General features: G+C 28.2%; 2 protein-coding genes across 5 annotated transcripts in view; both read right to left on the bottom strand.

The window, feature by feature from the left end:
- LOC107443656 (uncharacterized) overlaps positions 1-544 on the bottom strand; it is a 94,600-nt gene extending 94,056 nt beyond the window's left edge. Inside the window, exon 1 of one of the 3 annotated variants that reach the window (XM_087157760.1) lies at positions 333-544. In XM_087157760.1, coding sequence (XP_087013886.1) covers positions 333-360 — 28 coding nt within the window. In that variant the 5' untranslated portion in view covers positions 361-544. Of the gene's footprint in view, positions 1-60; positions 113-332 lie in introns of those variants that run through there. The other 2 variants (XM_087157761.1, XM_087157759.1) reach the window with 2 other exon arrangements.
- A 3,986-nt stretch (positions 545-4,530) lies between these two features.
- Positions 4,531-15,981, bottom strand: part of LOC122269782 (uncharacterized) — a 73,048-nt gene continuing 61,597 nt past the window's right edge. Inside the window, exons 1-5 of one of the 2 annotated variants that reach the window (XM_043044526.3) lie at positions 8,513-8,643; positions 7,123-7,200; positions 6,723-6,818; positions 6,240-6,356; positions 4,531-5,099 (exon numbers count right to left, since the gene is read on the bottom strand). In XM_043044526.3, coding sequence (XP_042900460.2) covers positions 4,928-5,099; positions 6,240-6,356; positions 6,723-6,818; positions 7,123-7,181 — 444 coding nt within the window. In that variant the 5' untranslated portion in view covers positions 7,182-7,200; positions 8,513-8,643 and the 3' untranslated portion in view covers positions 4,531-4,927. Of the gene's footprint in view, positions 5,100-6,239; positions 6,357-6,722; positions 6,819-7,122; positions 7,201-8,512; positions 8,644-15,981 lie in introns of those variants that run through there. The other variant, XM_087156118.1, reaches the window with a different exon arrangement.

Genomic DNA, 15,981 nt, shown 5'->3' with positions numbered 1-15,981 from the left:
TTTCATTGACTTAACTTATTACCACAAATTCTGTTTACAAAAAATGAGTTCAATTCGTACTTGTTTTTTTCCTCACATTTATTGGTTTATTTTGCATCCTCAAATATAAAAGGAACACCCGATTGTAAACTTCTACCGCATTAGTAACGTAGAAAAAAAATCAGTAAAACAATTAGCATAATATAATCAGTAAAACAATTAATTCAATAAAAAAAAAGCTTTCAAATAAGTTCATTTATCAATTTATAATTTTAAAACCTAAATATCACAAAGGTATTTGACACTTTAAATGAAAAGAATGTTGAAAGAACTAAGTCAAACAAAACACACACCTGAAGCACTATCAGAATCATTGGCCATTTTGATGCAATTTTTATATGCTAAATTTTAAAATGAAAAACCCATTTACATAATTATGAGATGAGACTTTTTAAATTTTATTTTATTTCATTTTCATATAGAATTTCAAACATCAGAGACCGCGAACTAACCCGATCCAGAATAAACAGCGCTTAAAGTACAAAGACATGTTTGTAATATATAAACAGCTTACAGCTCTTATGTTGGTTAAGTTCGAGCTTTAATAAAAGACATTTTTGCTGCATGTAATTTACGGAACTGAAATTAATGCTGTTGTGGCTGTCCCATTTAAGTACCATTGTCACTGCATGCCCAGAGTGCGTGGTGCGATTTTGAGGATACGAATGAGAACCTCTGCTTGGTGAAGATCTCACCAACATCTCTTAGAAGAAGGCAGGCCTCAGCACGTATCAATTTAGTAGTCCGATGTAACGAAGTTAAACTGCGCAGAAGATGAAAATTAAGAAAGATGTCATTACGTTCGGCGTACTAAGCTGCGCAGTGCTGGAAAATACGAAAAATCAATTCAAAAATCAATCAATTCAAAATCTGATTCAATTCAATCGATTCGAATCAGTGATACGAATCTGTTTTTTGAATCACATTATTTGAATCATCGAACAGAATCACATTATTAGATAAGTGATCCAAATCGCTATTCGAATCAGTGATTTGAATCACTTCATAAGAATCAGTTTTCGATTCGTTTGATTGAATCAGTGATTTGTATCACTTAATTCGAATCATTGATCCAAAAGGCATATGATTCGAATCACTGATCTGAATAACTTGTCTCTAAAAGTGAGTCAAATTATATGTTTTGAATCAGTGATCTGAAACAAATGATTTAAAATACTGATTCAAATAGCATGATTTGAAACACTCCATTATCACTTGTTTTAAGTCACTGATCTGAACCACTTCATTTAAATATTGATCCAAATTGAATGATTAATCAGTAATTAGAATGACATGATTCGGATTAAAATAATATAAAATAAAATAAATAAATAAATAAAAATTATCTGAAATTTATCCCATTTTTAGCTATTATTCGCTATTTCCCTAAGAAAAATTTTAAATTTTTATATACAGAACACTTTATTCATGTTAAAATTAAAAACATTTCTTTAAAAAAAAATAATATAAAATAGATGGGAAAAAAACGTGAAAGTCGACCCTCGCAGGGTTTCGAACCCAGGGTCTCCGGGACAACAAATCTAACTTGCCCAAAGCGTTGCCAACTTCGCCACGCTTCACATGCCAGTCCCATGAATATTTAGCTTAAAACGCCTCCTCCTGATTAGTCTACAAAACATATTTTGGGTCATTGTGGGCCCACTAATTGGTCTATAAAAAATTCCTTTGGTACAATTGTTCGTTACATTAAACTCTAAGTTGGGGCCGAGTTTGAAGTTTATAGGAGTTACGGGGTGTGATGTGTGCGTGCCTCCTGATATGAATTTTGGCCCTTTTTCAGCCATTATTCGCTCTTTAGCAAAGAAAAATAATTCTTTTATATATCATCCATTTATTGTCAATGATATCAAAAAATAAAAATAATATAAAATAAATAGAAAAAATTTGAAAGTTGACCCTCGCAGGGTTTAACTAAGGAAAAAAATAATTCTTTTTATATGAAGAACACTTTATTCAATTTAAAATATTGATAAAGGATTTAAAAAAATAAGATAAAATAAAATAAATAAATAAATAAAAATTATCCGAAATTTATTCGTTTTTTAGCTATTATTCGCTATTTCCCTAAGAAAAAATAGTTATTTTAATATACAGAACACTTTATTCACGTTAAAATATCGAAAAATATATTAAAAAAATTAGATAAAAATAATTCGAAAGTCCACCCTCGCAGGGTTTCGAACCCAGGGTCTCCGGGACAACAAATCAACCCTGCCCAAAGTGCTACCAACTTCGCCACGCTTCACGTTCCACTTTATTGAAATAGAAGTTAAAAAAAATAATATGAAATAAAATAGTATATAAATAAAAATTATCCGAAATGTATCCCTTTATTAGCTGTTCTTGTTAACAACAACAGCTAATAAAAGTTTATTAACTACTATTCACTATTTTCCAAAGAAAAAATAGTTATTTTTATATACAGAACACATTATTCAAGTTAAAATATCGAAAAATATAATAAATGGCTGATTAGGCTGATTCAAAGACTTGTCATGTGGGTAGAAAACAGCCGAACGAAACCTTCTCGTGTGGGTAGAAATCAACCGTACTAAACTTTGTCATGTGGGCGGGTATCAGCCGGAAAAAAACATTGTCTTTTGGCCATAAATCAGGACGGCAAAAATTAGTCATAGGGGCATAAATCGGCCGAACAAAACTTTGTCATGTGAGAAGATATCAGCGTCACAAAACTTCATACGCTGATTTATTATTCTAGACAAAACGCTCTTTTCACACTTTTAAATTCGCATTCTGTCGTTTAATCTATTTTCAGCTCCAAATGATGCGTTAATTAACATTTTTGGCTTTTCCCCCTTTTATGGAATAGTGAGAAAGATTTTTCCTCGACCTACTTAATAGACCAATTATAATTATTAAGTTTTTCCTTATTCCATAAAACGAAACCTTTTACGGATTTATTGAGGAACGCATCAATTTTGTGTATTTGATATTCATTCTCAATTTATGATGGGTAAATAAAATTAATTTACCCTTTTTAAAATCCTGTGCCTGTTTGTCCGACCCGCACGATTGTCACCAGCTAAATGCTTAAGGTATTTTGTAATTACCCCGCCACTTTACATATAAAATAATTTTTAATGTTCTTATCTAAATTGAAGTCAAAAAAGTAATCAGTTTGATTGACCTAATCTTGCGTTCTTCTTCAATGATTCATTTAGAATTTTTAGTAATATTTCAGACATGAATAATGATTTGAAAAAAAAAAGAAACATGTATATTTTATTTAATTTTTATTAAATATTTGAGGGGTTAATAACAGGCGGTGATTACGATCATCGTTTGAGTCACAAAAAGTGATCAATTTTATCTAATCTTGCGTTCTTCTTCAATGATTCATCGGGTGATATAGCAATATTTCAGAGATAAATAATGCAAATTCTTGTCATGTGAAATAAAAAACGGATATATTTTATTTAATTTTTTTTTATATTTGATATGAATTCTAAGTACTTACAACAGGCGGTGATTACGATCGTCATGTAAGTCGCATATTTAAGCCTAAAAATTTTTATATGTCTCATACTTTAGCAGAAATATAGAAAAAAATAAATTATGATGACAAAAAATAACTTGCACACATGCAATGCAAAATTTCAAAGTTCATTTAAATCTTACAAACATTAAAAAAAAATTTCAAATAGACTTGAAAGCACCTCTACTAGTAATATGTTTAAAAATCCCATGTTCTTATGAACTTAAGATCGAAACTTAGTTTCTAAGATGGATTAACTTAGATATGGGATTAAAAAGGTAACAAAAATCTTTCTCAATGCGGAATTTAGGAAAAAAACTTCTCACAACATTACTTGACTTTAACTGTGTGTCCTGTAACACAATCCTGTTGGAAGATCAAGTTTTTGTTTAAAAGAAAACAGAATGTACTATTTATCGAAAAGACTAATTAACGCAAACCTTGAAATGAATTTTAACACTAAATAAAAGAAACAAAATTTCCTTCGTTGCCCCGTAAAAATATCCATTAAATTTGACGCTTCATTTTATAACTCTGTGAAGATTTATTACGCTGTGGAATATAAAAGTGGTAATACCTTTTCATTTTAATTTAAAGCTGAATTATGAAAAACTAAAAATTGAGGAAAAAAAAACAAAATTGTTTTATGTTTTTTTTTAGCAAATAACCGAGCCTTGAAATAAGTGCTGTATTTTAGCTATAAGGTAGAACAAGGAAATTTGGGAACAATAACTCAAGCCTTCCTAGTTATTTTATATACTTTGAACCTGACATTTTAGAGAAATTATAAATTAGTACATTATTTTTAAGCTTAATTCATGAAATGTCAATTTATTATATGCTTACTTATTCTATATGCAAATAAAAAGACACTTATTTTATTTTTTTTGTTTATTTTTTTTATTTTTTGTGATATTCAATTTACATATTTTAAACTATTGTATCATAACAATGTTCTAAATTAAATTGCACATTTCGAAAAATTGTAAGACTTTCACAGCAATTATATCTTTTATGACGTCAAATTTTATTTTGCAGATAGAAGACTTTTACAATGATATCAGCTTCTTTGAAGTCTAATTATTTTTCTGTGATGCAAAACTTTCACTTTAACTTCTGTGACGTTTTGTTATGTTTTTGTGATGATCAAATTACAGTTCTTATATTTTCAACCGAACATATTATTAAATTAAGTTGCATAGATTGGCAGATATAAGGCTTTTATATCGATGTTATCTTTCATCGTGCCTTTTTTTTTTTTTTTTTTTTGAATTTTAATTTTACAAACAACAATGCACCATTAAAATTTGCAAATTTCGATGGAAATATGGTGCAAACTTCTTAGATGTTTGAAAATGGTATGTTCAAAATTTAATTTTTTTTGAACAACCTTCTAAACACTCTTGACAGGAAAGCGAAACAGCCTTTCTTTTTTATTTTGTTTCCAGCTTTTTCATCGCTTTCGCTGTCTTCTATGGTCATGTAATCCTTTTCATCACTTCCAGCTCTTAAGTAAGACTCGCAAGAGTCATATCTCCAATATCTAAAATTTAAAAAGAATATTCTCGCATTACTATTAAGCTCAAGACTGTATTTCTTGTTAAATAAAATTATCGTTTATATGCAAAATTTTGTAGAGAATAAATTGTGTTGAATTTTGGGTATAATTTCGAGCTTACTGGTTTTCTAATAATAGAATCTATTTTTTACTTGTTATTAGAATATTTCAGATAAGATGTTCTAAAAATAAAACAGTGTTTTTGTTACACAATCTTGTTTCAAAAATACTAAATTTTGTAGTTACTAATTTGAGTTTAATTTTAGTTGAATTTTACAAAGTACTAGTTTTGCATCTTGTTTTTCAAGTTTATATTTGATTAAAAAAAAGTTTGATTATTAGAAATTATATGGATTAAAAATTTTAATCTGAATTTTGATTTCTTTTAATATATGATTATGAGTCGACATTTTGTTCTTCTTTAAAATCGTACTGTCGTCCCGAATTGGAGATCGTGTTTTAAAACAGAGCTTTAAATTTTTATAATGTTTTCAAATTCGAAAGTCTTGTTTCATGCCATTTTTATGAAGCGTGATTAATGCCTTGCTTTAAGGATGTGTACGATAATTCTTACAATTAGAGTTTAAAGGGAAATTTGCAAAAAAAAAAAAGGTTTTTTAATAAAATATCAGCGCACAGTATATCTGTGCATCAATATTCAAATATTGTTCTTACTTTTAAGGTTTCATTTGATTGCAAATGTATTTTTTTTAGTTGGAAGACAAGAAAATTTACGATGCAGAAAAGAAATAAATATTACGAAAAAAACTACAACATCTCGCCTTTACAGAAAAAAAAATTTATTACTTAGCTGTGAATTTTTTTTGTAATAAAAAATACAATGTACAATTTTTCTGTCTCGTGTTCTTAAAATTATCTTAATTATCAAGTTTATTGCCCATGCATAAAACAAACTAATGTCTCAAGAACATATACTTTTTCGAGCCATTTGTAGACGTTAAAATTTTAAGTTTTATCAAGATATGAAAACAGATATTATGCGAATATGAAATATTACTATATGTAAAAGGAAATGGAAATTTCACATAGAAAAAATTGAAGCAATACATATGTTTTATGACTGAGTCTCTAATTTTTAAAAAAATCTTGAAACAGTTTAAATACCTCCTATCCGGAATGCCATACTCGATAGAATCCTTGTCATGGACTTTATCCATGCTGTACAGTTTTGCAATCATTTCCTCAGTAAAATAACTGGAATACACCTTTTCATCTCTATCACTAAAAAGAAAATGAATAATGAAATTTAACACAGTGCTTTTGCTACATGAATTTGCTATTGAAAATGATGTGTTTTGTAATTGTTTTTAGTTTTTGAAACACAACCAATTGTTTCATAACTTTATTCATGTTTAGTGGTAAATTAGATCTTTCTGATTTAATGTGTTTTGGTTCTATACCATATAAGGATACGTTCCTAAGTTTTGCAGATTTATTTTTATTTAATTTATTTAAGATAATTATTTTAATCTTTAAATAAATTTTTTCAAATGATAGGAATAGTATTCAAGATATGTAAAAATTAAGTTAATAATGTAAATAATTTAAAAATTACCACGTAATTAAAGAATATACAAATTAATATACCTTTTAATTTCATCCAACACATCTTCATCATTCATATTATCATCTCCATCAAATTTATAATCCATCTCATTTTTGAACTCCAATATCATTCTCTCTCTAAAAAAGAAAAGAAAAAACAATACTCATCGAGTTTTTTTAAGCGCTAGCTATAAATTAAGTTACGGAATCTGACGCATAAATGTGGTTTCTCTTAATAAAAATGAACATTCGTTTCATTCAATACATCTGGATTTTTGACTTTCAAAAAAGTAAGAACAAGTAACGAAAAATAAGTTTCGCATGGTTTAGTCAGGAGAGCTGTCTGAAATTTCGACACTTTTGTTGAGTTTTACATTTTGTTAATTTCACTTTTTAAATTAATTCGGGAAACATTATTAAAAATAATAACTTTTTAATATACCTTTCATCAAACTCATCGTCGTCTTCCTCAGACATAACTTCTGCCTCTATTTCAATCATATCCTCATCACTTTCAATGCTAATAATATAAAAGAAAAAAATTCTTTTAATTCGAAAGTTAAAAATAGATTTTTTAAAGAAAAAAAATATTTTTTTAATCTAATATTTATGTTGCATATAAGTTTAGTTGAACATTTTCAATCATAGACTTCGTAACAGCAGTTTATAACTTCATTTAAGCAACAAAAAATTTGCTTGCTAAGAATTATGATGTTTTCAAATTATGTTTGAAACAATGATTTCATTTTTAACGAAACGATAACGGGTATCGGTAATTTCCGTGTTCTTTCTGGTAACAGAGCTTTCAGTAAAATTAAAGCAATATTTATTTTGCGCATTATATATGCAAAATGTATCTAAAAGTAATATTTATGCAAAGAGCATATTTTAAACAATCAAATAGTTGTCCTAAAATATCTGTCAAAAAATAATTTTTTACAGTTATTGTGTTTTTATAAAATTAAGATTTTTCCGTTAATTTGAAAATGAACCAAAAATTTCAACTGGGTCTATTTAAAAGAGGGTTATAGTTTGATATTTTTGACACAAATTTTTAAGCAGACATGTTGCAAAAAAAAAAAAGTTTTTTTTTGTGAGTGCGTGGTCACCATAATAAATTATAGGTAACCATTATTCAATAAAATATTATTGAATTATAGTTCCAACTTTTCGTGAATCCGTTCGTTGCTGGATCACGCGATATCGAGAAATTCTTCCCTACAGTTAGTTTCAATGAAGCAGATAGCAAGATGCATATTATCATGCAATTACTTTGATAGAAAATGTGGGGTTTTCTCATAAAAATGTCTCATTGTTTATTAAAATGAGCTTATTGCAAAATTTTTAAACTAAAAGGGTTGCCAAAACAAGTAAATTAAAATTTGATTTTATCTTTATAGATTATACCTCTTCAATTTCAAAGTACAACCACATGCGTTTGGTTGGAAATGATCGTGATAAAACAAAAAATTCTTAATTTTTTTTCCATATTGCTAAGAGGCCTATCTTTAGATAGCTTTGGTCCCTAGCCCGAAATGCTTGCTTTCCCATCTCAGCTTCTCGTTCTGTGAATTTTTTTATGAAATGATAAGCAAATATACAAGGTTCATTTCAGTTGCCCTGAAACAAACTATTTTTTTAATAACAAGCTCAGTTCATTTCTTTTGCATATTTCCTTCAGAATAAGGTTTCATAGAATAAGGTTTTACATTAAGTCTGTTATACAGATATTTTGCATTTTAGATTCGTTACGAATTCACCCATTTCGGAAATAACGAGAAAAAAACTATAATAAAAATTTTAATCTGATATTTTAGAGAATCACTACTTACTCATCATCGACATCAATCTCTTCCACTTCGCTTTCCTCATCATAAGCTGAAATATTGGTTGAAATAAAAATGGAATAAGTGTTATTTAAAAATAAATTAAAATTACTTTCATTATAGAAAATTCAGCAGGCATAATTTTTTAAGTTACTCACAAGTTGTTTAAAAAAGGTTTTTATATAAACGAATCTTACAACGCTTATTTTCGTGCTATCCAATCATATCTTTGCAAAAGACCTTATTCTGTTATAAAATCTTTTAGTTTTCTTTCCAAAAACAAAAAAATAGTATTTGTATCTTTGCAAAAATGTCAACAGAAGTTAATATTAAAAGAACATTATGGTTGACAAGACGTAACCAACATATTTTGGGAAAAGTGATACTTCTAACTAATTCAAGATAGTTCAAAATTATTTTTTAAAAAATGAAAAGAAGTATACTATTTATAGGCGGCTGATTATTGGAGTTCTATGGATCCTTTTTTTAATTATCACGAATGACTTAGTAGACGGCATTTAAAACAACAGTACTACGTAATAAACAAAGTTTGAAACTTATTTTTTGTTAGTAAGAACAATTTGAGAAGTTCACTTAAGTAATTAGTTAAGTTCAGTTAAGTAATTTAAAATCAAAGCATAGCTTGAAACATTTAATTCTAAATAATTTATTGAATAGTCAGTATACTTGGTTTGGTTTTTAAATTTGTAGTTCAATACTTTCGTTCTAGGATCGGTTCTTCAAGATGTTTATAAATTTTGCATTATAGTGAATAACTTAATGTTAAACACGACTATTGTGATTTTATTACGTCCATTATAGAGACTCAAGCTGCGCTTCTTTCTGTCGCTCCTAAATTCACGGCAAAATAATGAGAAAGATTTTTTAAAATGCAAAGTTTCCGAAAGACTGCATTTTTTTCCCATTCAATTTGATTTTCCAATAATTCTTGCCACACCACTGTCAAAAATTCACTTTGTACCCTTCCGAAAGGCCTGGTTTCTTAGGACAAGACGCCGTCAGCTGGAAATCAGCGCTAACCTCTGATTGGTCCATTTGTGAGTTTGATAGTATACGTCACTGAACGCTCAGCTTGAACTACAATTGCCGTCCAACTCAACTGCAGTCGGATTACAACGTGACGTTAACCACAGAAACAATGGCGGACAACATCCAACGGCACATTGAAATCAGCCAAGATTTTGATTTTGCATTAAACATGGCTTCTTCATTAAACACAGCACTCTTCACTTAGCTCAGCTATAATGTGGTTTTTCTTGGACAAAGTCCTTACTTGTTCTTTGAAACACTGGTCGACAATAACAAAATCAATACAAATTCAAAATAAATATTTGTTTACGTTATTAACGCATGCGCAATGAGAGATAATGTCTGCGTTGGGCCGACTGCTCACGCTGAGCTAACAAAATAGTATTTTTTTTGGCGTCAGCTCTACGTCAACTTTCAGCTGACGCCCAGATAAGGCGCTAGTTCTAAGAAACCAGGCCTGAAGATAGATCATTCTCTGGTTGAGTAAGAAACATTTTTAGGATGCTCTATTTGAAAGTAACACTTGGTTGTAATTAAAACTTATTTCAAACGTTGTTAGTGCTGATTCTATGGATTGTGACAAATGGATCTTAAGAATTTTGTCGAAGTTTGTTGAGATGGTTTCATTACAAGCATCATTATTCTTTTTTTTTTCTTTTCAATTAGTAACATTTCTCTGTTAAAAACCCAAAGTGCCAGTTTTTGTCACGGTTGCCGCACTTTTGCTGTCACATAATAGACTACGAAACAGTTTCAATAGGTTCTTCGTTTCATTTGGTTACGAGTGAAATTTATTTCAAACCTTGTTTAAACTAATTACAAAATAATTTGTAAGGAAATCTTGTTCTGTTGTACAAATATTTAAAGCAACTTTGTGTATCTCACCTAAAGTAGTGATTGACCCAACAGAGTCGTTTCTCAAAGACTATTTATTTTTACAAAGGGGTAACATGTTACTAAAGAAAATAATATTTTAGATTTAATTACAAATTATATTAATTTGCTGATTACGTCAGCATTGTATAAAAGGCAAAATTTTTCTAAAGAATAAAATGTTCCGTATAATGTTAGTGTCTTTAACTGTCATAATAAATCAATGGTTTGGCGAATTCAATTCTATCTCTCATACTACAGCAAGATTTTAAATTTTGGGATAAAACTCGATTTCAATAATGTCTTGTTTTATCTAATAGTTTATTTCGGTGGGATTTTCTATTCCTTTCCAGTTTATAAATTGAGTAACATCACCGATTTGGTAAAGATGTACTAAAGCAGTAGTGCCAATAAACTTATCAAAATAATAACTGCCAATAAATTGTCAAAATTTTATCATCATTTGTATTTGTTTGCAGACAGTTTTTTATTTGTTAAACTTATAATTTATTTAAATAAGGTGAAGAAATGCAGTATGATATAAAATATTATTTTAAACCTTCGTAAAATTAAAAAAGTATAAAAAATTTTGAAATGTTTATAATAAATTTTATGAAAATACGAAATCGATATTTTGTTTATGTTTTCGCATGTCTCTAAAAACATTTTATTACTTGATTAAATACTGTAGTGGACCTGAGAAATTTCATTGGACTATCCTTTAAGTTCAAAGCTGTATCAAAATGAATATTGAAGGTCTCTTAAAATCTATAAGAAAATTATAATTTTCAAAATCAAGACTTTTTCTCTTTTATTTATTAGAAATTCCAGAGAAATATTTATGCTGTATACAAGTTTTAGATAGTCCTTAACTGTTCTAGCCAGGTATCCACATATATTTAACATTACAAAAATATGAAAAATATGATTTTTATACATACGATTAGGTCTGGGATATTTCTCCCGTTCCTTCTCCCAATTATTCAAGAGAGCAAATATATAATATTCACTCATAATTTCAATAAGCGCCTTTCTGAATTCTTACTCAAAAAGTAAGTAGTTCACTTGAGAAATCTCAAACAAGAATGAGAAATTAACTTTTTTAATACCTTTGTTGATGGATTTAAAAGATGTCAACAATGTTTTAAAATATAACTCATTGTTCAAACAATGGAATAAATTTAGTTTTTCATGCATTTCTGAAATTGTTTATCAAACTTATGTACTGTTGCAAATATTTTTAGATTATGTTAAATTGTATAGTACAGAGAACAATAATACTTCGTTGAAATATTTCAAGATGTAATTAAGTTATTTTATTTTTTTTATGCAATATCTTTCATTTTAAATACGGCAGTGAGAGATTTGGAAGCAAAGATCGTAAATTGTATCATAATAACCAAAAAGGAGATTTCATCAAAACTCAGCGAAAATTATCACCACACCATGGGGGGGGGGCTATTTTACACCACTAGAGCCAATAATATTAAACTTCTTACGATTAAGGGCATAATTCTTAAAATGTTGTTTCAAAAAACAGCAAGTGTTTTTAAGAAACATTGTGTTATAGTTTTGTTTTGTCAGTGGGGAACGATCTTGAAAACAAAGTTTGAAACTGGGCAAGTATAAAAGTTCTAATTTTCTTCGTAAAACTTTACAAATGTTTTCTTTTAATTGCTTTTTTAAATCATTAGTATCTTAGAGACACACTGTAAATGTGAATGAGTTTGGAAGCAATATAAATAAATAAAAAATATTAAATTTAGTTAATATCAATTACTTCTTTTTTAAATGAATTGACATAACATATTTTAATTTTATACTTAGACGGAAGTTTGATTAGTTCCTCTCAAAAAATATTTTACATAATAATTAATATAAATAGCCAATCAGAAAATTTTGCAATATGTTTGTGTAGTAACCAGTAGTTTAATATGCAAGTCCTCTAATGCCTGTGTATAATGATGGTTTCATGAAATGATAGAAGGCAAAGATATAGGCCTGATTGAACAAAATGTTAGTTTAATCCTTTAATACATTTTCAACTTGTCGTGTCGGGGATGCCACATAAACTACTTTAGTTTTTTAAGCTATTATTGAGCTTTCTATTTGGTCTTAATTTTTATTCTTTATTTAGCTACCTTTAAAAATATTCCCATTCTTCTCCTTGGAAATATCATAATTGCCGAATTCCAGAATACTTAACAAATATTTAATTGCTATCACTGGAGTTTTAACTTTTCAAATCAACTTACAAAAGTTTCATTTCAATGTTTTTGTTAAACTTATGCATCATGCAAAAATTTATTTCAAATACACTTAGGCTAGTGATAGCTAATCGGTTTAGTCAATAAACGTTAGTCTCTTAAGTGCTTCGTGTTTTAACACTTAACTAGAATGCAAATTTTTCATCTCGCTATTGTTACTAAAAGTGCGTATTTACTGAAGCAACTTCCTTTTTTAGAACGTGTGAGTATAATGGCATTATAAAACTTCATTGTTTTAATGTAAAAAGCTTAACCAAACCTTAAAAGTGTGTCCCACAGTTCATTAAGAGCTAATTGAGGAAATTTGTCTTCCGTTGAGATCTCAAATTAAAACAATCAAAAAAATTAGACAGAAATCAAAGAAATTGAAGCATAATATGATGGCTGAAGTATTAAACTAATTCGTCACACGAAATATGACTACTCGACTTGAATACTTGACAAATCAGCATTTGGTTGATGTTTAAAATTTAGCTACAAAGGATCTCTGCACACGACTAATCACGTAAATAAAGGATCTCTGCAAATTTTGTCAAAATGACAAAATTCTTTTAAAATATTACATATTAGATAATATTGAAAAAATTGTTGGGAGTACTTTTTCTATTTTTTATTATAGAAACGAATAACATTAAAAAAACAGTAAAAAACCTACATTTTTAGGAAAAAATCATCATTCCTCTATAAAATATCATGTATAAAAAAAATTCTATTCTCTTAATTCAAAAAAAATTTCCAACAAAATGTTAATAATATTCATAAATATATAGCATTAAATTCTCAGGACAATAGAATGAAAATTCATTACGCTGGAACAGTTTGAAAATTGTAAATTTCTCAAAAAAGACATTTTGTGAAAAATGACTTTTAGTACTTTTTCATTGCAAATTTTACTTCCGAACAAATATTTCGTGTTTTTAATATAAATACCTATAAATATTGTCTAATGAACTAGTTTAATAATCATGTACTTTAAATTTTTTTTAAAAAAAATTAACAAAATATTCAACTAATTTTAAATTAATTTTAAACTAATTTTAACAGTTGCCTGCAGACAAAAAAAGGTAAAAAAAGGGGCGTGGTCAAAACTGAAATGGCCATAACTTCATCAATTTTGCTCTTATTCCAGAAATTTTTTTAAAAAAATGTTCAGTGAAATGCCTAAATTTTAAAAATATAAAATGTAAAATATCGATTTTCTGTCAAATTTTTGCTTCTTTGAAAGTCCCTTGTCACCTTAACTAAACAAAAGTAAATGGGAAATGTGGTGAAATTTTAATGAAATTAAATGGTTAGGGAGAAATTTGTGAAATAAATGGTAGAAATATAAAACTAAATGCTTAGATCCTTAAATATGAGCTTCCTTCATATAGTTTCTACTTTAAAGTTAACTTAAATTTGTATCCTGATTCCTATTTATATCCTAAATATTTATCCTAAAACGTTTTTTCTCAACAATACTATATGTAGCTTTTCTAGGATCAATGAAAGCACCCAATTTGATTGAAAACAAGAATACTAGTTCGGAAGTCTCTGTTGCAGCAAATGTTTTGCAAGACCCTGTTTCTGCAAGGATGTAAGTCAAGCCGATGGCGATACTTATTGCAGTTTATATGCATAAACTGTTAAAATTATAACACTAAACTTAGGTAAGGTACAGTCCGCAAAAAGAAAGATATCACCCTGAATAACTTTCGTTCTAATGATCGGATTTTCACGAGCTAAAAGTCAATCTTAATGGTTCCCGGGGGTGACCTCAAATATGCTAATTAATTAGTGCTAACTATTAATTAAGTTACCAAATCAGACACAAAAACGTACTTTCTCTGAATAAACATAATTTTTTTTTACATATTTGGAATCTAGACACTTGAATTAGGGGGGGGGGTTGACAAAATTTTGAAAAAATTGGGTCGTAAATTGGATAGCAATAAAGGTTTATATATTTGGCGATAGTCCAGAAAACCGCCAAAAAAAGTCGCCAGCGCAAATGAATATTTTAAGATAACCCATTGACTAATTCAAAAGCTTAATGCTTAATTTTACTAGGTTGCTAGGCAACCTAGTAAAAGAACTCTGAATTTAAAAAAAAAGAAATGAAATAATGTTCTTTGATTGCTGGGAGAGGTTTAATTAATTGTTAATAGAAAATATCTCGAAGTTTCTAGGCGGCAATAGAAAATTTTTAAGCTGATTTCTGTCGAAAAAGCAAAAAAAAAATATTTAAATCTCCTTTGAAAAGAAAATTTGAATTGATTTATAAATTATTTATGATTTTTTAAGCTTTTAGAATTAAAATACATGAACTTTTTATCTGATATTATTTAGATATGTTGTTTTTGCTATATTTATTCGAGAATTTCTTACTAAAATCAAATTGACATAACTTATTATAGCTATATTCAAAATTTTAGGGATAATCATTTTCCCAGATTTAATCTAGTCTTCTAGGCAAGAAAGTTTGAAGAAACAAAAAGTGCTTGAAAAATAAAATGTAGATTGTATAGTAATTCTAATACACATTCACAAGGTTTTCTGTAATTTACGATATTTCTTTTTTCTATAACTCAAGGAATTTCTGAATGTTTAGTGGCATTTTAAAAACATTGAAACATGTTATATTTAAGAATAAGATATTGAAATAATATGTTGCATATTGTATGATTCATTGTTTAAAAAATCGCTTCATTCTGCTAGATATTTAGGTTACATGGTTTTCTCTGGATAACGATGATTAGCAAATAGCATCCATATATTTCGATACATTCTGAAACCTACGTTCGCAAATTCACCATAAAATGTCGCACAGCATATTCTTCAATTACGATAAGCTACATTTACCCCCGAATACTGCTACTACTGTTTGTCTACGATAGGTACTCTGTCCGCCATTCGTCTGGAGGGGTGGCGGGGACTATGGTAACGAGGTATGATTATTTCAAGTAGGGGTGCGGGGTCCCTTTTTAAGACTGGTTTCGGTGGGAGAAAAGGAGACTTCTTTCTTTGATCTATTGTAGAGAAATGAGCATTCGCGCCTGAAACATCGTTTAGAGCGTGTGATTCCTTTTTTTTAATCTTTTCTCTTTTTCAAAAGCTTCTGTTTTAGAAAAAAAATTTAAAAAATTTATATGTATGTATGGAATATGTATGGAAATTGTATAAAATTGTTTAAAGCAGCTCAATGTTTTATTAATAAATAACTCATCTATAAATTTATCATAGATAGTAAATTGGTTATTAAGAAAAAAATAAATTTGCTAATAAAAACTGTTTTTAATAAATAGT

Source organism: Parasteatoda tepidariorum, chromosome 2 (genome assembly GCF_982258835.1).
Source record: "Parasteatoda tepidariorum strain Cologne lab strain chromosome 2, Ptep-v5.0, whole genome shotgun sequence".
NCBI lineage: Eukaryota > Metazoa > Arthropoda > Arachnida > Araneae > Theridiidae > Parasteatoda > Parasteatoda tepidariorum.
The sequence above is the reverse complement of the archived record's forward strand: the minus strand, read 5'-3'. Positions and strand labels throughout refer to the sequence as shown.